The 26533-nt window shown below is 44.4% G+C and overlaps 1 protein-coding gene across 1 annotated transcript; it reads right to left on the reverse strand.

Annotated features, from left to right (window-relative positions):
• On the reverse strand, positions 1–25168 carry sap30l (sap30-like). Its single transcript, XM_078215111.1, has 4 exons — positions 24765–25168; positions 17501–17626; positions 13454–13552; positions 1–1293 (listed from the first exon to the last, which is right to left on the reverse strand). Exons 1-4 carry the CDS (start codon positions 24948–24950, stop codon positions 1171–1173), a joined length of 534 nt encoding a protein of 177 aa, XP_078071237.1. The 5' UTR covers positions 24951–25168; the 3' UTR covers positions 1–1170.
• Positions 25169–26533: the final 1365 nt, after the last annotated feature.

The following is a 26533-nucleotide window of genomic DNA, read 5'->3' on the forward strand; positions in this document are numbered from 1 at the left end:
TCATTTGTGCACATCTGTTTAATGCAAAATTGACAATTGTGTCATAAGTAGCCCACAAGGTACAGTAGTAACAGACCGATACCTCTGCAACCAGACCCCCAACCCACCGAAGCTGACAAGTGTAAATATTACAAAAGTTTCTGACAGTCTCATTGTACAGTACATTGTATGTCTGTGCACACAGGGAAAAAAATTAACACTGTAATCAATCTTGAAAATCCCGCTGCACAAGAAAGTTCAAACTTTACAAATCGATCACTGTTGCAGATAGGACAATGGTTCACTTCCAACTATGATGAACGTTTTATAGCACAAATAAAAAGATCAACAAGCGCTACAACATTCCCGGTCGCGGGTCTTCTTCCCCCCCCCCCCCGCCCCCCCCCGGATCGAGTTTTCTTGCTTGCCATGACAGCCAAGATATTTTTTTAAAATCCCACAAAATGTGCAAATGACTGCAAATAGGAAGGGACAAAAAAATAAAATAGGAAAGAGGTCTCAAGTTCCTGTAGCACCTCCTAAAAGCAGTGTTTTTAAAGTATTTGTAAAATCCCTTCAGTGCAGAAGGAGGCCATTCAGCCCATCGAGTCCGCACTGACCACAATCCCACCCAGGCCCTATTTCCGTAACCCCACATATTTGCCCCGAGTTAGCCCCCCCTGACACTAGGGTCAATTTAGCACGGCCAATCAACCTAACCCGCACAACCTTTGGACTGCGGGAGGAAATTGGAGCACCCGGAGGAAACCCACGCAGACACGGGGAGAACGTGCAGACTCCGCACAGACCCGAGCTGGGAATCGAACCTGGGTCCCTGGCGCTGTGAAGCAGCAGTGCTAACCACCGCGCTGCCCCCCCCAAAATCGCCATTTTCTCTTTCCGAATGCGACGTCATTCAAGAGCAAAAAAAAATACACACAGAGGGAATCTTTTTGTTTGTGGCTTTGTTTAACTAACATGTCCTAGACGTTAAAATTTGGAGACCGGGAAACAAAAAAATCATAATTGCAAATTGAAATCTCATGTTTAAAATAGACAAAATAAAAAGTCGCATGCCAATTTCAGCTGATGCTTTTAAACAATAAAAGATTTAAGTATGACTGACTTTAGAAGTGGACCTCTTGTCACTGCGTCACCGTGTGATCAATGAAAGCAGAGTTAATGTCTGTTTCAGTGAATACTGCTGTCAGCTTTCTGATCATGTCTGATTTTATCGTTTTTCACCATGTAGATAAAATAGGCTAGCGTTTCCTTTTCATTCACTGGAATGGTCCTAAAATGACGACTGATTGTCTGCAAAAAGAAATTTTTAAAATTAGAATACATTTCGTTTAGTTTATATATTATTAAGTGCCCTCCGAAATTGCCGGAAGAATATTCTGATGCAGCAAATGGTAATGACCTGGAACTCGCTGCCTCCGAGGGCGGAGGAAGTGGAGACAATAAACAATTACAAAGGAAATTGGATGGGCATTTGGTGGGGGGGGTTTCAAAACAGAAATGCTGACTAAATATCTCTTAACTTCCCAACACCCTGTCTCTCTGTGATCCTTGTGAAATCCGAAACCAGGGATTCGCAACAATACTCAAAGAGAATCAGCCCACTCAATTATGTGCGAATATCTCAGTCCAAAGGTCTACGGGTTAGGTGGATTGGCTGTGCTAAATTGCCCCTTGGTGTCAGGGACACTTGCTAGTATAAATGTGAGGTTATCAGGATAGGGGCCTGGGTGGGATTGTGGTCAATGCAGACTCGATGGGCTGAATGGTCTCCTTCTGCACTGTAAGATTCTGAGAGTTCACCACCATCTCGAGGGCAATCGGGGATGGGCCCAGCCAGCGACGCCCATGTCTCATGAATTTAAAAAAAGCTACTTTGGTTTGTATTAAATTTGAAGACACTGTCTTAGCCTGAGTGAAGAGAGAGAGTAATAAGTCCTGTATTTCCCAATGTAAGCACATTGTAAAAATGTATTAGTCACAACTAGGCTAACATTCACACTGCAATGAAGTTACTGTGAAAATCCCCTACTCACCAAACTCTGGCACCTGTTCAGGTACACAGAGGGAAAACTTAGCATGGCCAATGCACCTAACCCGGGTCCCTGGCGCTGTGAGGCAGCAGTGCTAACCAGCAGTGCTGATTTCAGACACTTTTCACCTGGGCGTAACCCCTCGCTGGTTCCATGGGCAAAACCTACGCTCCCCATGAACCTAACCGTGACCCACAGCACGAGATAAAGGCTGCAACATCAACAACTAATACTCCTTTTAAATCATTAACAAATGCACTGAAAGCAGTACGGGATCTCACCATTTATCCAAACCTCTCTGCAGATAACACAGCAACAGATCATGGAACCTCGCTGAAAGAGTAGGAATCAAACTTACTCAGCAAGAAAGTTTAAAACCCATGCCTCAGCAGGAGCATAGGAACAGGAGCAGACCATTTAGTCCCTCGAGCTTGTTCCCTCATTTAGTGATATCATGGCTCATCTGCACCTCTTTTTAAAACAACTGAAGTCTTGAGGAATTGACATAAATTGGATCATACATCTGTGAGGAAGCGTTTTAGACAAGACAGGTCTCCCCGCAGCATGATGAGACGGTCAAACAGTCGTGGCGAGGCTATCAGTCTAGATTATTTGGTTTATCTTGGGGAGTGTCAAAAGTTGCGTTCAAAAGTAGTCTCCCTGATAATCAGACGAGAAGGTCACACCTTCGGGACAAGTCCAAAGAAAGGGCCAACTCATTTACAGGACTGAGAAATTGGGCAAGCTAATGTACAGAGACTCCTGAGCCACAATGGATCATCACCGAAGTAGAAAATAAAACTAGCCCACTCCTTATATCCACAAAATTGTATAAATTTCACATGGCTAACTAAATCCCTCAAGTTATGAAATAAGCAGGCATTGTCAAGCTTAAGTTCACTAAACTGTGCGATGCTGAACCACACAAACTACGAGATTCCGCACATTCGAACCTTGGTGCGTGTTAAGGAAGCTCAGGATGGTCACGAGGACACGAGAACACAGCAACATGATGCTCGGGAGGGGGAATAGTCAGCGTACTGTAAACCCAACTGTCAGCCAGGGCCCAGGATAGTAATGGGTATAGATATCCAATGAGGGTGGGAGCATTTGCACCTCTGAACCCCGAAGCCAGCAGTGTAGTAGCTATAGTTCTAGCCATAGCTTTGCTATTCCTTCGTGGATGGGTGCATCGCTGGCAAGGCCAACATTCGTTGCTCATCCCTAATTATCTTTGAACTGATTTCAAGGGGCAGATAAGAGTCAACCACATTGCTGTGGATCTGGAGTCATAGAGGTCAGACCAGGTAAGGACGGCAGATTTCCTTCCCCGAGGGATATCAGTAAATCAGTTGGTTTTTATGATAATCAATGATAGTTTCATAGTCACCATTACTCAGAGTAGTTTTGCATTTCATATTTTCCATTAATTGAACTTAGAATCCATTAGGCCCATCGAGTCTGCACTCACTCTCTGACAGAGCATCTTATCCAGGCCCTATCCCCGCAACCCCAAATATTTAACCTGCTAACCCCCCTAACTTACACATCCTGGCACACTAAAGGGGATTTTAGCATGGTCAATCCAACTAACCTGCACATCTTTGGACTGTGGAAGGAAACCGGAGCACCCGGAGGAAACCCACGCAGACACAGGGAGAACGTGCAAATTCCACACAGAGTAACCCAACGCCAGAATTGAACCCAGGTCCCTGGCACTGAGATGCAACAGTGCTAACCACTGTACCACCGTGCCGCCCAGAGTTGATTGATTCTATTGAAATTCCACTAACTGCCTTGTTGGGATTTGAACGCATTTCCCCATAACTCTGGGCCTCTGGATTACTGGTCCGGTGATATTACTACTATCCACCATCTCCCCTTGGACAGATCAGTAACCCAGGGAAACAAGAGCTAATCACACCATGACAGTCTTAAAACAAAATTGGGTGCCATTTCCAAAAAAATCTAACCGGTTCATTAATATCCTTTCGGAAAAGAAACCCATTATCCTTACCTTGTCTGGCCCCACACGTGACTCCAAGTCCCACCCAGTGACTGACACTGAACTGGACTCTGCAGGGGCCTGACGGAGTCAGTCAGCTGCAACGTACCACCTTACGACAGTTCAAGATGCTTCAGCACCAAAAGCAATTGAGAATTGGAGAATAAATGCCCAGTTACACAGAGATGGATTGAAGGAGAAGTTAAAGGGTCCACCGAGACTCATTGCGCAAGTTGGACGCTCCCGGGGCTGTTGGCATTCGAGTCAATTCCAGACAAGAAAATGGCAGAAAGTGAGGCAGGGGGTGTCATAGAGTCATCAAGATTTACAGCATGAAAACAGGCCCTTCGGCCCAACTTATCCATGCCGCCCCGTTTTTATCACTAAGCTACTCCCAATTGCTTGCGTTTGGCCCATATCCCTCTATACCCATCTTAGCCATGCAATGTCTAAATGCTTTTTAAAAGCCAAAATTGTACCCACCTCTACTACTGCCTCTGGCAGCTTGTTCCACACACTCACCGCCCTCTGTGAAAAGATTGTCCCTCTGCACCCTTTTGTATCTCTCCCCTTAAACCTATGCCCTCTAGTTTTAGGGTGAATAAAAGGGGAGCATTTTAAAGAATGACTTGCATTTTATATAATGCCTTTTACAACCACAGGATGTCCCCAAGTCCTTTATAACCAATTAAATATTTTTGAAGTGCGGTCACTCTGGCAACGCAGGAAAACACCAAGGTACCACAATCAAAAAGGTGATCGTGATCAGTGAAGCTGGTGGAGGGATAATTATTAGCCAGGGCACTGGGGAAATAACTCTCCTGCTCTTCTTGAAAATAAAATTGTTGTGGGACCTTGCACATCCACCTCAAGGGGCCTCAGTTTATCATCTCATCTGGAAAATGGAACCTTAAACAGTGCTGCACTGCCTGAGTAAAGGCAGATGACCAGAGGCTTCTCTCCCCTTTTGAGGAGAGCTGACTGGTGGCGGTTTAACCTGACGATTACCACAGCTCAGGCGAGGGTCAGAATAACATCAGCTGGTACGGGAATTGAACCCATGCTGTTGGCATCGCTCTGCATCACTAATCAGCTGTCCAGTCAACTGAGCTACCTCGGTTCTAGCAAAGTGTCAGCCTAGATTTTTGTGTCCAAGTCTTTGGAATGGGACTTGAGCCCACAGCCTTCTGAATCAGGCTAAGTACTGACTAAGTTCTGATAGTGACAAATTAGCTTGAATATTATTCACTATATTACTTCATTGCAGTGTGAATGTAAGCCTATTTGTGACTAATAAATAAACTTGACTTTAAAATTGTACTTCAACTGCCCAAGACAACATAGAATCAGAGAATCTGCGGCACAGAATCAGGTCGTTTGACCCAAACTAGCCCATGCCATCCAAAATGCCCATCTAAGCTAACCCATTTGCCTGCATTTGGCTCATATCTCTCTAAACCTTTCCTATCCATATATGTGTCCAAGTACCTTTTAAAATGTTGTCAATGTCCCTGCCCCAACCACTTCCTCTGGCAGTTCATTCCATATACGTACCACCCTCTGTGTAAAAAAAAGTTGCTCCACAGGTTCCCACTAATTCTTTGCCCTCTTAACATTTGCAATAATTAAATTTGAAATAGCAAAGTGCCCAATAAAATGTTCAGGCAGAACGTAATCTTAAAAAAAGAGGCATTTGAATAGAGGAAAAGTATTACCCCTGGTGATTTGATGGAAAATAATAAAGATTTTGGTGCAGACACTGGTAAACAGGTCAAAGGGGCAGTTTCTCTCATATCGCTGCCAGGTGAGTTTACAAGCACCAGTTTGTATACTGGCGGAAGAAGTGTTTTATCAACAAAAATGCCGCAACCTCAAGCCAAATTTTTCAGGAGTTTTCTGTAAAGTGATTTATTAGCATTGAGGAAAAACTTTTTTAAAAATAAACATTTCCACCTCTTTCTGAATGTAAGATTGAGATACTTGGGTGTCAAATGGTCAGGTGGCACAAACCACACATACAGGGCAGGTGGCCAGTTCAAAAAGGGTTACCAACACGTTTAATGCACCCTAGGTGGCACAGTGGTTAACACTGCTGCCTCACAGCACCAGGGACCCAGGTTCGATTCCCGGCTTGGGTCACTGTCTGTGTGGAGTTTGCACGTTCTCCCCGTGTCTGCGTGGGTTTCCTCCGGGGGCTCCGGTTTCCCCCCACAGTCTGAAAGATGTGCTGGTTAGGTGCATTGGCTATGCTAAATTCTCCCTCAGTGTTACCCGAACAGGCGGCGGAGTATGACGACTAGGGGATTTTCACAGTAACTTCATTGCAGTGTTAATGTAAGCCTACTTGTGACTAATATATAAATAAACCTTTGCAATGTGCTTACATTGGACATACAGAGTTAGCTCATTACTCTCTCTCTCTTCACTCAGGCTGAGACAGTGTCTTGAAATTTAATATAAACTGAAGTAATTTTTTCCATGGGACATGGGCGTCGCTGGCTGGACCAGCATTTATTGCCCATCCCCAATTGTCCTTGGGATCTTGGTGAACTGAGTGGCTTGCTCGACAGTTTCAGAGCACATTTAAAGAGTCTGCCACGTTGCTGTGGCTCTGGAGTCACATGTCGGCCAGACCAGGTAAGGACGGCAGATTTCCTTTCCTAAAGAACACTAGTGAACCATAATGAAGCAAATCAAAAAAACAATCCTTAAATCAAAATGGAGTTATGTGCCCTACCCCACCTCACTTAAACACGGACATTCTCTGTTCTCCCTTCTTCCGACAGGAAAAAGATATCGCTCTGCCCAAAGCCGCAAGAAACTACAAAAGGTCGTGAATGTAATCCAGTCCATCACTCAAACCAGCCTCCCATGCATTAACTCTGCCTGCACTTCCCGCTGCCTCAGCAAAGCAGCCAGCATAATTAAGGACCCCACGCACCCCGGACATTCTCTCTTCCACCTTCTTCCGTCGGGAAAAAGATACAAAAGTCTGAGGTCACGTACCAACCGACTCAAGAACAGCTTCTTCCCTGCTGCTGTCAGACTTTTGAATGGACCTACCTCGCACTAAGTTGATCTTTCTTCTCACCCTAGCTATGACTCACACTACATTCTTCACCCTCTACATTCCTTCTCTATGAACGGTATGCTTTGTCTGTCTTGCGCGCAAGAAACAATACTTTTCGCTGTATGTTAATACATGTGACAATAATAAATCAAATAAATCTGTTAACCTGGACTACAATCAAAGCCTGTAGCTGACTTTAGGAATGCAATGGCTGAGTGCTAAAAGCTATTTTCTTAAAAGACCATTCACAATCTTAAAAGTCCTACCTGACCCCATGATGAGTTTCCCTACCTTCATTGTGAAGAACACCCAACTCCAGCACATCCGTCTCCAACTTACTACATGTCACCTGCTGCTGAAACTCTCATTCGCGACCTTATTACCTCTGGACTAATCCCATGCCCTCCTGGTCGACCTCTCACACTGAAATCTCAGTAAACTTGAACTCCTCAAACTCTGCCGCAGCAAGTCCTGTTTATCAGTCACTGTGCTTGCGACCTACATTGGCTCCCGGTCTGAGAGAACCCTGGATTTTAAAACCACATCCTTGTGAAATCCATTCAAATCCCACCTTTGGCTCAAAGGATTGCAGATTGGAAAATATCAAATGTAACTAACTGCAGGCCAGGTAGTTCAATGCGTCATAAATCCTAGCAGTTTCCCTATTAAAGGGGTTATCGCAGGGCACTTTGAAAATATTAATGCAATCAGGCCGAATCAACAGATATAAAAGCGAAACCACGTTTGATTAAGCAGATAGAGAATAGAGGCAAACAAGTCATTTTCAGGTTAGCGAGATGTGACAAGTAGAGTGCCACATGAAACAATGATTGCTAAATTTGCTGATGACGCAAAGATAAGCAGGAAAGTTAAGTTGTGGGGAGGTCAAGAGTCTACGAAGAAACATACATTGAAACTAGAAGCAAAAGTCGGCCATTCGAGCCTGCTCCATCATTCGTTTTGATCATGGCTGATCATCAAATTCAATACCTCGATCCCTTTAGCCCCAAGAGCTATATCTAATTTCTTCTTGAAATCGCACAATATTTTGGCCTCAACTACACTGTGGTAGTGAATTCCACACATTCACCACCCACTGAGTGAAGAAATTTCTCCTCACCTCAGTCCTAAAGGGTTTACTCCTTACCCTCAAACTATGACCCCCAGTTCTGGATTCCCCCACCATTGGGAACATTCTAAATCTACCCTGTCTAACCCTGTTAGAATTTTATAAGTTCCTATGAGATTCCCTCTCACTCTTGTAAACTCCAGTGAATATAATCCTAACCGACTTAGTCTCTCCTCATACAACAGTCCTGCCTTCCCAGGAATCAGCCTGGTAAACCTTCGCTGTACTCCCTCTATGGCAAGGACATCCTTCCTCAGACAAGGACATCAAAACTGCACACAATACTCCAGGTGTGGCCTCACCAAGGCCCTATACAATTTCAGCAAAACATCCCTTTCCCTATACTCAAATCCTTTCACTATGATGGCCAATATACCATTTGCCTTCTTTGCTGCCTGCTGTACCTATGCGCTTACTTTCAGGAACTGATGCGTGAGGACACTAAGGTCTTGCTGAGTATCCACCTCTCTCAATTTACACCCATTCACATAATAATCTGCCTTCCTATTATTGCTACCAAAGTGGATAACCTCACATTTATCCACATTATACTTGCATCTACCATGCAGATGCCCACACACTCAGCCTGTCCCAATCATGCTGAAGCATCTCTGCCTCAACCTCACAGCTCACCCTCCCACCCAACTTTTATCATCTGCAAATTTGGAGATATCCCTCATCCAAATCATTTATAACAGTTGGGGTCCGAGCACAGATCCCTGTGGTACCCCACTAGTCACTGCCTGCCAATTGGAAAAAGACCCATTAATTCCATGGTAGCACAGCAGTTAGCACTGTTGCCTCACAGCATCAGGGACCCAGGTTCAATTCTGGCTTTGGGTGGCTGCGTGGAGTTTGCACGTTCTCCCCGTGTCTGAGTGGTTTTCCTCCAAGCGCTCTGGTTTTCTCCCACAGTTCAAAGATGTGCGGAGTAGGTGGATTGGCCAAGCTAAATTTCCCCTTAGCATCCAAAGGTGTATAGATAAGGGGGAATTAACAAGGAAAATATGGGGTTACAGGGATAGGGCGGTAGGTGGGCCTAGGTTAGATGCTCTGTTGCAGAGTCAGTGCAGACTTGATGAGCCAAATGGCCTCCTTCTGCACTGTAGGGATTCTATGATTCCTGTCCACTAATCTGCTTTCAAAACATCTCAAGATACTATCCGCAATCCCATGCACTTTAACTTTACATAGCAATCTGTTATGTGAGACCTTGTCTGAAAGTCTAAGTTTATTTATTAATGTCACAAGTAGGCTTAGATTAACACTGCAATGAAGTTACTGTGAAAATCCCCTAGTCACCACACTCCGACGCCTGTTTGGGTACACTGAGGGAGAATTTAGCATGGTCAATGCACCTAACCAGTACGTCTTTCAGACTGTGGGAGGAAACCCACGCAAACACAGGGAAAACATGCAGACTCCGCACAGACAATGACACAAGCCGGGAATTGATAAATACATCCTGTTTGGTCAACTCTACTGGTTTACCAGTACACTCTACTAGTCTACAAAGGGATAGGTTAAATGAGTGGGCAAAAATTGGGTAGCTGAAGTATAGTGCGAGGTTGTCCACTTTGGCAAGAAGGACAGAAAAGCAGCATTTTGTTTAAGTGGATAGAGACTGTAGACCTCTGCAGTACAGAAGTTTCTGGGTGTCCTGGTTCACGAATCACAGCATGTTAGTGTGTAGATACATCAAGTGATTAGCATGGCAAATGGAATGTTGTTAGGCCTTTGACAAGGCACTGCATGGTAGGTTGTTGCATAAGGTTAAATCTCACGGGATCCAGGGTGAGGTATCTAAATGGATACAAAATTGGCTTCTTGACAGAAGCCAGAGGGTGGTTGTAGAGAGTTGTTTTTCAAACTGGAAGCCTGTGACCAGCGGTGTGCCTCAGGGATCAGTGCTGGGACCACTGTTATTTGTCATCTATATTAATGATTTGGAGGAGAATATAGGAGGCACGGTTAGTAAGTTTGCAGACGACACCAAGATTGGTGGTTTAGTGGACAGTGAAGAAAGTTATCTCCGATTGCAACGGGATCTTGATCAATTGGGCCAGTGGGCTGACGAATGGCAGATGGAGTTTAATTTAGACAAATGCGAGGTGATGCATTTTGGTAGATCGAACCAGGGCAGGACTTACTCAGTTAATGGTAGGGCGTTGGGGAGAGTTACAGAACAAAGAGATCTAGGGGTACATGTTCATAACTCCTTGAAAGTGGAGTCACATGTGAACAGAGTGGTGAAGGTGGCATTCAGCATGCTTGGTTTCATCGGTCAGAACATTGAATACAGGAGTTGGGACATCTTGTTGAAGTTGTACAAGACATTGGTAAGGCCACACGTGGAATACTGTGTGCAATTCTGGTCACCCTATTATAGAAAGGATATTATTAAACTAGGAAGAGTGCAGAAAAGATTTACTAGGATGCTACCGGGACTTGATGGATTGAGTTATGAGAGGCTGGATGGACTGGGACTTTTTTCTCTGGAACGTAGAAGGCTGAGGGGTGACCTTATAGAGGTCTATAAAATAATGAGGACCATAGATCAGCTAGACAGTCAATATCTTTTCCCAAAGGTAGGGGAGTCTAAAACTAGAGGGCAGAGGTTTAAGGTGAGAGGGGAGAGATACAAAATTGTCCAGAGGGGCAATGTTTTCACACAGAGGGTGGTGAGTGTCTGGAACAAGCTGCCAGAGGTAGTAGGAGAGGCGGGTACAATTGTGTCTTTTAAAAAGCATTACACGGGTACAGTAGGTATAGAGGGATATGGGCCAAATGCAGGCAATTGGGATTAGCTTAGGGGTTTTTTTTTAAAAAAGGGCGGCATTGACAAGTTGGGCCGAAGGGCCTGTTTCCATGCTGTAAACCTCTATGATTCTATGCATTGCAAAGGGAATGGAATATAAAAGTAGGGAAGTTTTGCTGGAATTGTCCAGAGCGTTGGTGAGACCACATCTCAAGGACCGTGTATAGTTTTGGTCTCCTCATTTCAGGAAGGATACAATTGCACTATAAGCCATTCAAAGAAGGTTCACCCAACTGATTCCTGGGACCAAAGGTTAGTTAGGTGGAGCCTGTATCCATTGGAGTTTAGAAAAATGATAGACGATCTTATTGAAACATAGAGCCGAGGGGCAGGGGCATGGGAGAAGACAGTTTAAAAACCAGGGGTCTCCCATTCAAGATTGAGACGAGGAGACATCATTTCTCTTAGAGGGTCATTAGTCAATGGAATTCTCTTTTCCAGACAGGAGTGGAGGCTGGGTCATTGAATATTTCTAAGCATTACTTAAATAGATCAATATCAGGAGAGGCATTGGCCTAGTGGTATTATCACTGGACTGTTAATCCAGAAACTCAGCTAATGTTCTGGGACCTGGGTTCGAATCCCGCCACGGCAGATGGTGGAATGTGAATTCAATAAAGAATATTTGGAATTAAGAATCTACTGATGACCATGAAACCATTGTCGATTGTCAAAAAAACCCATCTGGTGCACTAATGTCCCTTCATGTCCCATGAAGGAATTTAAAAAATTGATTGATCTATCATAGATTGACAATGGAGTTCATCTATGGGGGTTTAGGGGATAGAGGGAAAAGTAGAGTTGTGGCCACAATCAGATTAGCCAAGATCATATCAAATGGAAGAGCATGCGTAAGGGGCCGAGTGGCCTCCTCCCTTTCCTATTTCATATGTTTGTGCGCCTAAGTCCTAGCTTCCAAATTTTTCTCCCTGCCTCTCCTTAAAACCTATCTCTTTAACCAATCTTTTTGTCACCAATCCTAACCTCGCATGCCAAATTTTGTTTGATTATTGTTCCTATCAAGCACCTTGGAACGTGTTACAATGTTAAAGGCACTATATAAATTTTGTTGTTTTGATCAAGGGGTGGGGGGAGGGGGGATGGAAACGATGGAGGGACCTGGACTAGACAGGAAGAGTCTTAATTATTGGAGACAAGATAATGCAGTTCCTAAAAATTGGAGTTTCTCAGGGCAGCATCCTTGGCCCAACATTCATCAGCTACTTCATCAATCCCTCTATCACAAGGTCTTCCCGATGTTTTGTCGGAGAAAATTGCTGTTGATCCAGTACTGGATGTCAGGTAAGTAGTCCGATAATTCGGAAACAAAGGGGAAGCAAGGAAGGTATCGAGAAGTTGGAAGTCATCAGCAAACTGTGAAAACGAATGCTGTTTTCAGACAAAGAAGGAGAAATCAACAACACAGAGCTTGATGTGTGTTTAAAAAGAATATTAAATCCATAGGGATTCAGCACAGATTCATCAGCACTGCTGCCTCACAGCGCCAGGGACCCGGGTTCACTTTCAGCCTTGGGTCACTGTCTGTGTTAAATTTGCATGTTCTCCCAGTACCTGCAAGGGTTTCATAGAATCGCTACAGTGCAGAAGGAGGCCATTTGGTTCATTGATCCTGCACAGACAACAAACCCACCCAGGCCCTATCCCCGTAACCCCATGCATTTACTTTCCTAGTTCCCCTGACACGAAGGGGCAATTTAGTATGGCCAATCCACCTAACCGGTACATCTTTGGAGTTTCTTCTGGGTGCTCCGGTTTCCTCAGTCCGAAACACATGCTGGTTAGGTGCATTGGCCATGCTAAATTCTCCCTCGGTGTACCCGAGCAGGCACTGGAGTGTGGCGACTAGGGGATTTTCACAGTAACTTCTTTGCAGTGTTAATGTAAGCCTACTTGTGACACGAATTAAATAAACTTTAAAAAAACTAATCTTCTCCAGTTCCAAGACTGTCCAAATGCTGGCCTTTGCCAGTGGAAAAGTCCATGAAAGATTTTTTAAAAATCACTGCCATTGAAGTTCACAAAGCACCCGCGTTGCAATACCCAAGGAAAGATTGTCAATGCAAGTAGAGAAATTGCCATCCGCCCCATTCATTTTTGTAACATCTCTTCACCCAGAGATTAAACAGATTCGTTGCAAATACTTTTTTTGTTTGCAGAGTAGGTACTGAAACCTACTATCACAGAATATTGGGATTTGGGTAAAGGCAAGAGATATGAACCAGACATGACTGTGCACAATTCACCATCTGTACTTGGCAAAGCAATTTAAATACAAGCATCACCCACTCAGCCGTTGGCTTATTTTGCAGACATCACCCAACAACAGGAAAATAAATACTTTATAACAAAAATACCACTGAGGGCGTATATATAATACCTCAGCTAGCTGAGCTTTATTTAGTCCAGGTCTGGTCTGTAGTTTGAAGTGTCTCTTATAACGCCTCAGCGTGTTTACTTGCAGTTGAAACAAATCAACCTAAAATTAAAAGAAATTAAAAGGTTGAGCATTTCTAGGGCAAATCAAGTTGGCATCACAATTGAGAAATAATCTCAAAATATAGAAAAATGATGATTGACGGTGTGTGGGAGGTTATTCCACAAGACAAGAATTGAAGAAAGTAAAAGCTTACAGATCGACTTAGATTTCAGCCCAAATCTCCCATCCACAAACATTTATAGGTCTTTACTTGAGTTGCAGGCTGTGACATCTCTCATCACAACCTCTCAACACGTTATTCCAGGTAACTAAAGAGCACAGTTTAGAACTGGCATCATAGGAAAAACAACTGATCAAAAGTGCATTGAATCCATGTTCCAGTAAGCCTACATTGGTTGGGGAATAATCGCAGGAAATCCTGCTATGTGGTTAGCACTGCTAAGTGACTAGCACTGCTGCCTCAGAGTGCCAGGGACCCAGGTTCGATTCCTGGCTTGGGTCATTGTCTCTGCGGAGTTTGCACGTTCTCCCTGTATCTGCGCGGGTTTCCTCCAGGTGCTCCGGTTTCCTCCCACAGTCCAAAAGACGTGCTGGTTAGGTGCATTGCCACGCTAAATTCTCCCTCAGTGTACCCAAACAGGCGCCGGAGTGTGGCGATTGGGGGATTTTCACAGTAACTTCATTGCAGCGTTAATATAAGCCTACATGTAACACTAATAAATAAACTAAATAAACTAAAAAACTAATCACAAGATTTGTACTTCAAAAATAAATTTGGCTCCAGGGAAAGAGTGAAGCTGAGAGTCCACCCCCTCTTATACGGCATATAATCCATCACATTTCCCACTCACTTTAGCTCTGAAGCATCATCGTACAGACTTGAAACGTTCACTCTATTTTCTCTCTCCACAGATGCTGCCACACCTGCTGAGATTTTCTAGCATTTTTTGTTTCAGATTCCAGCATCCGCAGTATTTTGCTTTTATTATATGAGGCTGAGGATCTAATTGGATTGCTGTTCCAAAGAGCACAGCGGGCCAGATGGTCGCTCTCACTGCTGTACATTTCTATGATTTTGCATATGTTGATGAATATTCTATCAGGTTGCCCCCACCCGGGAGAGTGGCTAAGACTTTAGAGACCTGAGCACACAACCCACACTGACTGAAGGAATGCTGCACTATCACCTCTGCTGGCTTTTGAATAAGATACCTATCACAAATACAAACTTGAAAAGATTATGTTTTTGGGCTGTCTCTTTAATTTAGGGCAAAATGGAGAAACAAAGAGGGTCATGTGACTTACCCTGAATCAGGCCTGACAACAAGCTTGGGTGGCATGGTTGTTAAATTAAAGGGGAGGCTCAGGTTGTTTTTACTGGGAAGAAAGTGTAAAATGCTCACATTTGTGGACAGTGGCAAGGGCATTCGTGCTGACTGCAAGTAGGCTGTTGGTCTCCAAGACTCACAGAGAGGTGATAGGAACGTCAAGTTTTAAAAACTTATACTGAAAACTCTATTTAATTTCAAGATAGAATGGAGCCGAGGGCTTAGAAGATAGTTAATCAGCATTTCTACCTGGATACAAGGCCCATGTGGTTCACATTTCCATGGAGGTCAGTTTTGAGAGGGAAAACAGGCCACAGAAAGCCATGTAGCATCAGCTTAGAGAGTTTTCTTAAGATATCACTGAACCTCATAGAAAGGTCAGGTTACAAGAATCTGAAAGAGCAGAGGGTTGCAAGTGGCCAGTCTCTATTGTTCATCTCACAGAATGTGGTTGGGAGCTAGCAGTTGGATTGAGGAGATCAAATTCATGAAGATTTAGATGAAACTGGAAGATGTGCAAGGGGGAAGAATCTTCAGGGTAACTCTCACTGCGAAAGTCAGTTCAGGGATTAAAGGTTATCTGGCTGCTAAAGGAAAAAGGAAACAAGCCATTGGATGCTGAAAATAGCTTTGGACTAGATCCTGAAGAACACAGTGTTCACTTGAGAGACAGTAAAGCGTAACATTACATGGGATTTTCGGTTGATTTAAAAAATTAAATGGGGAAAACTTTTCTGCAGTTCAGAATATTAATTGCCAACTGAAATAGTGTGAAGCCTATGTTGCTTCTGGCTTGTTTGTTACAGTAAAAGTTTTGAAATCTTGAAACTTGAAACCAGGGAGACACAATTTCAAAATAGGGAAAGCTTATTAGGACTGAGATAAAGTGAACTGTTTTTACTCAGAGGGTTGTGAAAACTTTGCAATTCTTAACCCCAGAGTGCCATGGATGTTCTTGAGTAACAAAGCAGAAATTGATAGATTTCTAAATAACAATGACATTAAGGGATATGAGATAATGTGGGAATAAGGTATTGAAGTGGATGATCAGCCATGATCGTATTAAACAGCAGAGAAGGCTCGACGGCCTACTCGCATCTTCCTATCTCGTTGTGAGCCTTCCAGTGAATCAGGGGAAATTCAGATATCTTTTTAAAAGTTATCGGTCTCCACAGATATTGTAATACATTAAACCGAGGCCATGTCTTTCCTCTCAGGTAGACGGGGAGTCTTTGGGGGGGGGGGGGGGGGGGCCTCTCAGGTAGACGTAAAAGACCTTCTGGTACTATTTTGAAGAGCAGCGGAGTTGTTGGGGGGGGGGGGGGGGGGGGGGGGGATGTATCCCCTGGTGTAGTGGAACAATGTTTATCCAGCAACCAATATCGCAAACTAATTACAACACTAATTAAACAGCAAAGACAACTGGTTATAAAATGTTTTAGAAAGCTCAGATTGTGAAATGCGCTATATAAATGCCAAGCTTTTCTTTATGAGGGAGAATTCTGAGAGAAAAGTTTACACATACAAGATAAAATATTTTTATTTGTTCTTAACGGTGGCCGAAATATATTCCGACAGCTGGTTTAAAAAGAAATGTTCGTCCTTATCAAGGTGATGGAGGACGAACCAGACATAAAGAGTCTTTCAATTTAGAATCCCTACAATGCAGAAGGAGGCCATTCGGCTCATCGAGTTTGCACCGACCACAATCCCACCAGACCCCATCCCCATAACTCCACTTATTTACCCTGCTAATCGCCCCCTACACTAAGGGTCAATTTAGCATGGCCAATCTACCTAACCCGCACATCTTTGGACATTACCACACTATTTGTTTTAAGAGTAAAGTGAAAAACTGACAATTAATAATAAATCCCAAATGTTACATCTCCTCTGCAAGCATCTGCAGAAACGGAGGCTTTGGAGAATAGCACTGATGCACAAATAGACAACATTCCCATTTGATCACCACCTTTCTCTTCTTAAGATCAAATCAGATCAGATCAGATGGTGAAGTGTTGTTCCCTTGAATTGTATCAAATGTGAGTAAAGGAAATTTACCAATAAATTATGCAAGACAGCCCATGGGCAGGGAATCTGGAGGAAGCACGTTGTGGAAATTTGCAAACAAGACCTTCAGAGTGACCTACTCAACGAGTAGCTGAATCAGGGATCAGCAAAGGCCCCGTTTCAATCTACATCTGTGTTGTTTGCGTTACTCTCAATATGAGCAGCAGTTGGGTTACAATTAGCCTTGGAAATCCCAGCAAAGGGTGTAAAACAGGGCACTACAATTGGCCTTGATAAATCAGCCAGTGCACATGTTCTGAATCACTTACCCAGTTGGATGTGCACGCACGTGGCACATTGAATGCGGAGATGATTGGACTTGGTGGTGGTGCCGTTCCTGCACTAAACAGAAAGATGGTGCTCACCATTAGCGTGCATGTTACCCACTTGGGTAAGGTTCCAGAGGGCACCTTCTACTTGCGAGTTCCAGCGAGGAATCAGTGTATTGAAGAGAGGGGTTGGAAATTTGGGTCAACGCGTTTGCCATTTACATTACGTTTCTATATTTGCAAGCAGAGTTTTGAAACTTGATTATGGAAAGTCCCTTAAAAAAAAAACCACCTCAACTACTCGCGTTGGACACATTTACCTCTGGAGATTCGGCATCGTGGTCCGGTGAATCACCCCCATCGTCATCACTCCCTTTCCTCTTCCTCTTATTTCGAACACTTTGTATGAAACTTTTGTGAAAGTCGCATATGTACAGATGCCGAACCTGAGAAATAAACATAAAAAGAAATAAATCACACAAGTTACAACACACTGTAATCATGGCATGAGAAATAATAAACTTAATGCAGAATGGCGGTGGGGCAGATGTAGCAAAAGAGCAGTGATGACTAAACTAGTGTTAAGATCAGCTTTCCCCAAGTTCACAGTGAACTAGTTCCCAATACCTACAATTCATCTAGCTGGGCTCCAAACTCTCCAGGGACCAACCAGGAACAGTCCTGATTGAGTTGAGCAGGGAGGTGGGTGGTGATGGGAAAGGAGGGGTAAGTAGGAGTCTCTTTGGGATTTATGACTATAAATATCTCAGCCCTACAGGCTTGCATCGTGGCAGAACACTGCTGACTGACTAAACAACCTAGCTCATTGATGGGATCTGAAGGGTAGAATCATCCTTGGGGAAGGAGTTCTTTCCACTCCGACAGTCCTGCAAATTAATGAACAATTTATAACGGTGCTTTTCAAGGGTGTCTGAAAATGTTTCACAACCAATGGAGTACTTTTGAATTGTAGTCACTGCTGTAACTTAGGAAATGAAACAACCAAAACAACAAACATCAAAATCCTACCAGCAGCGAATGACCAGATAATCTGCCGAGTCCTGGGGTACAGAGGGATTAAGATGTTCTAGCACGAGTCACCAGAGGTTACTATATGGGTGCAGCAACCAATTAAGGAGGCTAATTGAATGCTATCCTTTGTTTATGAGAAGGATCAAACACAAAAGCAAGGATGCTGTGCTTCAGTTATACAGGACCACATCTCAAATAGTGAGACCAAAGGAGAAAATGCTGGAAAATCTCAGCAGGTCTGGCAGCATCTGTAAGGAGAGAAAAGAGCTGACGTTTCGAGTCCAGATGACCCTTTGTCAAAGCTTTGACAGACCTGCTGAGATTTTCCAGCATTCTCTCTTTTGGTTTCAGATTCCAGCATCCGCAGTAATTTGCTTTTATCTCAAATCCAGTGTGCAATTTTGGTCTCATTACTTATTGGAAGCGATCAGAGGAGATTTACTGGATTGATATCTGGAATGAACGAGTTGCCTAATGAGGAAAGATTGGACAGAATAGGCTTGTTTCCACGGAGTTTCAAAAGAAGGGTGACATGATTAATGTATATAAGATCCTGAATGGTCTTAACAAGGTGGACGTGGTAATGATGTTTCCTCTTGTGGATGGGTCCAGAACCAGAGGACACTGTTTTAGAATTAGGGGCAGTCTTTTAGGACAGAGGGGGAAGATTTCTATCTCCCCCGAGGGTTGGGCGACTTTGGAACTCTGCCTCAGAAGGCGGGGGGAAATAGATTTGTGTTAGGCAAGTGGATCAAATATTATCAGGGGTGGAAAGGAATGTGGAATTCAAAACACAATGGTCGGGCCATGATCTTATTAAATGGCGGAGGCGGCACAAGAGGTTGACTGACGAGGGAACAAGGCATAAGATCCCAGTTCATCTTCAAAATGGCGCCATGGAATCTTTTATGTCCATCTGAGCGCAGGCAGGTCTAATATCTCAATGGAAAGATGGCATCTCCAACAATGCAGCACTTCTTCAGTTATGCAAAGGAGGATCAGCCTACATTTTGATGCTCAAATCTCTGGCGTGGACTTAAAGAAAGAAAAGTACAGCACAGGAACAGGCCCTTCAGCCCTCCAAGCCTGTGCCGATCATGATGCCCTAACTTAAAACAGAAATCTTCTGCCCTTACTTGGACCGTGTCCCTCTATTCAGGTACCCATCCAGATGACTCTTAAATGCTGCTAATGTGCCTGCTTCCACCACCTCCTCTGGCAGCGCGTTCCAGGCACCCACCACTCTCTGCATGAAGAACTTGCCCCACATGTCTCCCTTAAACTTTCCTCCCCTCACCTTGAATCTGTGTCCCCTTGTAATTGACACTTACATCCTGGGAAAAAGCCTCCTTCTCAATTTTGTAGACCTCTATCAGGTCTCCCCCCTCAGCCTCCGTCCTTCCAGTGAAAACAATCCCACTCTATTCAACCTCTCCTCATACTCTGTATCCTCGAGACCAGGAACATCCTGATAAATCTTCTTTGCACTCTCTCCAAAGCTTCCACATCCTTCTGGTTGAACTCACAACCTTCTAACTCAGAGGTGGGTACTACCCATTGAGCCAAGGGTTGACATTATCTTAACCAACTTCCTTGTATACTATGCCAGAAAGCAGTGTGAATGTATTTGGGTGTCTCTTGTCAACCTACTTGTGCTGTAGAGATTCAGCCCTTTAACCCAAGAGTATGAACTCCACAACTGGGAAACATAAAGTGCTCGGTTGCCAAATCATAGAATCCTACAGTGCAGAAGGAGGCCATTCGGCCCATCGAGTCTGCACCAACCACAATCCCACCCAGGTCGTATCCCCATAACCCCATGCATTTACCCTAGTCCCCCGGACATCAAGGGGCAATTTAGCAATGCCAATCCACCTAACCCACACATCTTTGGACTGTGGGAGGAAACCGGAGCACCCAGAGGAAACCCACACAGACACGGGGAGAGCGTGCAAACTCCACAGTGACCCAAGCCGGGAATCAAACCCGGGTCCCTGGCACTGTGAGGCAGCAGTACTAACCACTGTGCCACCCTAATGGCAGATTTTTTTTCAGAGAACCAGCATGGATGCAATGGGTCAAATGGTCTCACTCTATACCATATGATTCTGTGTCAACCCCTCAGTGATAAAAGTGCAGGATTTGTAACGAGATTCGAAAACCGAACAAAATCACTGAAGCATTTTAATAAACTTTTCAAGAGATGTTGAAAGCTCTGAAGCCAGGCAACAAACCAAGGAGTTTACGGTTTTAATCCAGCCATCGTCCAAAACCTAAACAGAACATTTTTCATTTTTAGGTCATGAATCAGACAATACTCAGTTTAAAAATAACCTAGTAAATGACATTGTAGCAATGAAAACAAGTGCAGTGTACCATACAATGCAAAGCCAAGATTTCTCTCAGAGGCGGCAGCCCTGACACAGTGGCTGCACTCATGTCTGAGTTAGTCGGTTGTGGGTTCAAGACCCATTCCAACGACTGGAGCACAAATCTTGTTCTGGTCGTTACTATTGTCTGCAGTTTATGGCAATCCTACTCACTGTGTTGGCAACCACACTGGCACTTGCCAATTTTAGCTGCAGCACTGCAGTAGCAATTATCACGTAATTTCAACAACCATCTACGTGGATGTAGCAAAGCGGTGCTTTACAGGAGCGTCATGGCAAAAACTGACACCGAACCACACGGAGTAATTCAGACAAGGGTGAAAAGTTTGGATAAGATATAGGCCTGAAGGAGCATCGTAAAGAAAGTGTCAGTGTTGGACAGGACACTTCAGAGCCTGAGATAGGCGAAATCATGGCCACTAATAATCAGGCAAAGGGGAGAACCAGGGGTCGAAATTGAGGGACACAAAGTTAAGGGCTGAAGATTACAGAAATGGGGAGGGGCAGAAGCTTGTTAGGAATTTCAACAATCAGAAGCAAGAACTTCTGTGTGACAGGAGCCAGGCACAGAGCAAATATTAGGCGCTGGAGTGTGGCGACTAGGGGAATTTCACAGTAACTTCATTGTAGTGTTAATGTAAGCCTACTTGTGACTGATAAATAAACTTAACTTCATATGACAACAACATCCCAAGTAGAGGGGTGCTCCCTACCAGTGCTGCTGTGTGCAAGTGATCACTTAAATATTTATAGGAGCTGTCCTATTTTTTCCTCATTACTTCCATAGGTAAACAGCTCTTGTCCAGTATCGATATCACTCGGTACAATAAACTACCCGCTGCAATAAAAAATATTGTACTCTCTGATCCCGGACAGGTCTGCTGCCAAATCTTGTCTTTGTGAAGCAGGGGCTGGTTTCAAAGTGCTTCACAGGCAATAAGTCAGTGCTGTGAGTAATTAAGCTGCAGCCCCAATTACTGATGCCGAATACTATACATGTGATAATGCTGCCTGCTCTGAATATTAGAAACTTTCAACACAACTACTGTATGATGGAAGTTGTCCCCACAACTGCTTAGTTCCTGTGCTGAGACCAGTCCTTTCCAAATCCTATCCAAGAGAGCCAGAGCAGCCAGGATTAAAAGCAAATTACTGCGGATGCTGGAATCTGAAACCAAAAAAGAGAAAATGCTGGAAAATCTCAGTAGGTCGGGCAGCATCTGTAAGGAGAGAAAAAAGCTGATGTTTCGAGTCCAGATGATCCTTTGTCAAAGCTTTGACAAAGGGTCATCTGGATTCGAAACGTCAGCTCTTTCCTCTCCTTACAGATGCTGCCCTCTTTTTTAGGGTGCTGAGATTTTCCAGCCAGGATTAATTTGTGGCCTAAGATTTATTTGATTCCTGGTAGGGAACCAGTGTGATAAAATGAACGGCAGCACATTTTGCAGAGTGTTGGGGATGGGCTGGAGCAGGGGACTGAGACTAACTGGACAGCTCTACCAAATGTTTTCTTCCTTCAGCCTAGGCTGAAAAAGAGCCTTGCACCACCCAGGAGGCCTGCTAACCATATACTGTAGATAGAGGTGAGAGAAGTTAGGCAGAATGTGTTTTCTTCATTGTTGTACAATGCTGGAAAGAACACAGCTGAGATTGACCCAGGTTTCAGCCTGAGGTCCTCTCGATCAAATAGCTTATCCCCCACCGACTATCTCGACTTGTATCAGAAACTGCCAGCCAAAGATGCTTCCAAATTATTCTCGCTGCCCCAGGGAGCAAGTGTCAGCTCAGGGCAAGAGATCAAGAAAAGCAAATTTCCCCTTTATCACCCCGTCCCAAAACACAGCACGTCACGCCATGCAAAAATCATCTCCCACCAAATAGTGAATGAACAGGTTGGAGAGTGTAACGTGGAAGCTGTGACAACAGCGAGTCGCACTCCTGTGTGCTGGAGGCAGGAGGTTTGTAGGTTCAAGTGCCATTCCAGAGACATAATCCAGGTGGACATTCCAGTACAGAACTGAGGGGGTGCTTCACTGCCACCAATGGACTCTCTGGTGGTCGTTTAAGATTTCACAGTACTTCTCAAAGACTGGGGAGATTGGCACCAGTGCCCAGGTCAATATTCTTATCTTAAACCAACATCAAAACACATCAGCACATTGCTTTCTGTGAAACTTTGCCACGTGCAGATAATCTGCATGATGACAATTCAAAAGTATTTCAGTGGCTGTTAAGTGCATTGGGTTAAGCCCGGGGTCAGAAAAGCTCAACGCAAGGTTTTTTTCCATTTTTCCCCACATCATCACTTCATAAAAACTCCAGTGCCCTACGTTGACTCTTCCCTGGACCCCCTTTTCAGCACCAACTCAGCCAGGCTCACTACCGTTCCATAGACTGCATTCAGCTCAAACAAGTGGCAACTCTTCCTGCCTGAGACTGGATTGTGCTTCAGTGGCCTATTTGACCAGGAGGACAACACAAGCCAAAATATCTCTTTATTTGGTGTTTATACACAGACACTTCTGTGCCTCCAACTAGGATACATCATCAGAAAATTAGAGCCAGATCTCTCAGAAGCTTAGTTAGAAAATACTTCAACACAAAAAGGGTGGTAGGATTGTGGAACTCTTTCGACATAAGAATCTGGACTGTACAGCCCTTTGAGCCTGCTTCACCATTCAATATCATAGAATCCCTACAATGCAGAAGGAGGCCATTTGGCCCATCGAGCCTGCACCAACAACAATCCCACCCAGGCTCTATCCCCGTAACCCCACATATTTACCCTGCTAATCTCCCTGACACTAAGTGTCAATTGTGCATGGCCAATGAACCTAACCTGCACATCTTTGGACTGTGGGAGGAAACTGGAGCACACAGACACGGGGAGAACATGCAGACTCCGCACAGTTAAAAGTTTATTTATTGGTGTCACAAGTAGGCTTACATTAACTCTGCAATGAAGTTACAGCGAAAATCCCCTAGTTGCCCCACTCTGGCGCCTGTGCGGGTACACTGAGGGAGAACTTAGCACGGTCAATGCACCTAACCCGCACGTCTTTCGAACTGTGGGAAGAAACTGGAGCACCCGGAATAGACCCACACAGACATTGGAAGAACATGCAAACTCTACACAGACAGTGACCCAAGTCGGGAATCAAACTCGGGTCCCCGGCGCTGTGAGGCACCAATGCTAACCACTGTACCGCGCCAGTCACCCAAGGCCGAAACTGAATCATGGCTGATCATCTGCCTTAACTCAACTTCCACCCTTCTCTCTTCATATCCTTTGATCCCAAGACATTATCAAAATCTGCCCCAATCACTTGTAATTTTAAATTTAATATTGCTCGATCTTTAGATTAAGGGATATTGGGGGGGGGGGGGGGGCAAATTTATGAAGTTCTGTCACAGATCAGGTATGTCCTCAGGTGAATGGTGGAACAGGTTTGAGGGGTCGAATGGCCTCCTCCTGCGTTCCATTGGGGTCAACGCGCAACCCATCCAGGAACAAGCCCCTGATTGAGTTCCTTTCAAAGAAACGTGTCACTTTCAGTGTAAATGTTTAAGCCTCCACCTACTATCTTCCTCGGTGACACTAGCTAAAATCAAGAATGAAAACTGGAGCTTTCTTGATCTGTTACGATCCTTTCAAAAACTGAGCAAGCTCAATCTTTATTTTTTTAAAAACCCAACTCTGCAAATGCAAATACAACATTTTTGCCCGGGCAACGACTTCCACACAAGTCAGGGAGACATTCACTCGTGGCCACAGATTCCCCAATGTTAGACTCTAGGTCACAGCAGACGTACAATTTGAGTTTAAACACAGCGGCGTGTGGGGAAAAACTGTTCTTTTACAACCAGGATAAACAAGAGCTACGTATCGCCGACCAGATCTTTTATTTTTTTTACTAGAATGATTCTCTGGCCGGCTGGTTAAGTGGCTACAAGGGTATTGAAATCTATGTTTCGGGCCTTTTGATGGACCTCATGACAGTTTCTTGTTTCACATCAGTTTACAAAACTGCTCAATCACACCACACCAAAAATTGCTCGCCCTCTCTTTCCCCCCACACCCCCCCCCCCCATCCCTTTGTTGACAAATGTTACTTTGGAGACTTTCCGTGGAACATAAATAATTAAGAATCAACAGACTTACGTTCTTGTCGGTTTCCAGCTTGAGTTTCTTCTGTGAAATACTTTTCTGGATCCTCTTGCTAAAGCTGGCGTTGCCGGCAGGGCGGTTGCACCTCTCTCCATCATCAACCAGACAACAAATGTGGCCAAATCCTGGTGTCCCGGCGCCGCCATCCCGGCTGTCTTCTTCGGTACTAAAACCGTTCATTTCTTTTTTTAAATTCCCCTCTTACCCCCTCTCTTCTTGTTTCTTCCCCCCCTCCTTTCAAACAACCCCTCCTCTCCCCTTTCAGAGAACGGGATCTATCAACTCAACGCCAAAATGTGTGGGTTCGAGACCGGCACTCAGTTCCACAACAAAAAAAAAACTCTTTCCTAATATATACATATATATATATATACACACACACACAGAGAATTCAATATGGCAGAAAGTGTCTCTTTAACGGCGGGTTAAAGAACTCACATTGCAACTTTCGCAGTGGGAGTAGGGGGGGTTTAAATTCTTGTTTTTAAACAAAAATTACAACTCTCTAAGAAGCTCACAATGGCCGGGCTGTTCCAGGCAAAGCCCTTTACAACAATTATTCCCTTTCTGGCGCCGGTAATGCGCCGCTTTGTAGGAGAGAAATATATATTTCTTTTTTTTTAAAAAGGGAGGTGGTGGAGGAGCAAAGGAAAATTATCCACCAGGATTGAAGTCTGATGTTTTCATTCAGCCACACGTACAATACAAACCTCGAGCTTCAGTGAATAATAGAGCAACGTATTCCACACGCTTTTTAAAAAAGGGGGAGAGAAAATGGAAACAAAAAACACACACACGACAACAACAAAATATAATAAATGACATTGATGTCTGCCCACTGCAGGGCAGACTTGGACTGCAGTACTTGGGGCTGCTCCTGGCGAACAGCTGTTGCCATGTACCAACGTTCCAAATGGAATCAGGAAATAATGCCCCTGCATTGATACATTACCAGCGTTCCAAACCCGGGGAAGGGGGCGGGGCCGGCCGCCGCGCACCACGGGAAGTGTAGTTCCCCCCAGCCCTCAGCCGCGCATGTCACGTGCCCCGGCCGCCAGAGGCAGGGAACTACATGTCCCAGACTGCCCCGCGCACTTGCGCAGGGAGGCATGCGCGCCCAACGCGGAAGCAGTGTGTGTATGGGGAAGGGAGAAGAAAACAAATGAGCGCAGCATTTTTTTTCTCTCTCTCAATTTTTATTTGGCTCAGCAGTTGACGCCTCGTTTTTCAGCGGGGGCGAGTGTCAGCAGGAAACCAAGTTTTTAGTTTGTTTATTAGTGTCACAAGTAGGCTTATATTAACACTGCAATGAAGTTACTGTGAAAATCCCCAAGTAGCAATATGCTCCGGCGCCTGTTCGGGTACACCTAGAAAGAATTTAGCATAGCCAATGCACCTCACCAGCATGTCTTTCAGACTGTGGGAGGAAACCGGAGCAACCGGCAGAAACCCATTCAGACACAGGAAGAACACACGGACTCCACACAGACAGTGACCCCCAAGGCAGGAATCGAGCAGGGTACCTGGCGCTGTGAGGCAGCAGTGCTCACCACAGTGCCACCGTGCCGCCCAAATGAACATTTTTTTAAAATGGCATGTACCATTAAAAATTGTAAACTAAAACAGAAAATGTTGGGAAAAACTCAGCAGGTCATTTGATTTTATGTATTATTGTCACATGTATTAGTATACAGTTAAAAGTATCGTTTCTTGCTCTATACAGACAAAGCATACCGTTCATAGGGAAGGAAAGGAGAGAGTGC

This window comes from Mustelus asterias, chromosome 6 (assembly GCF_964213995.1).
Source record: "Mustelus asterias chromosome 6, sMusAst1.hap1.1, whole genome shotgun sequence".
In the NCBI taxonomy this organism is placed as follows: Eukaryota; Metazoa; Chordata; class Chondrichthyes; order Carcharhiniformes; family Triakidae; genus Mustelus; species Mustelus asterias.

Coding starts and splice junctions, on each gene's coding strand:
- sap30l (XM_078215111.1), bottom strand. CDS start 24,950: ATGAACGGTTTTAGTACCGAAGAAGACAGCCGGGATGGCGGCGCCGGG. Junction 13,553..17,500: donor ACGATGCCGAATCTCCAGAG/GTAAATGTGTCC, acceptor TTTTAATTTTAG/GTTGATTTGTTTCAACTGCA. Junction 1,294..13,453: donor ATAAAGCTCAGCTAGCTGAG/GTATTATATATA, acceptor TTCTTTTTGCAG/ACAATCAGTCGTCATTTTAG.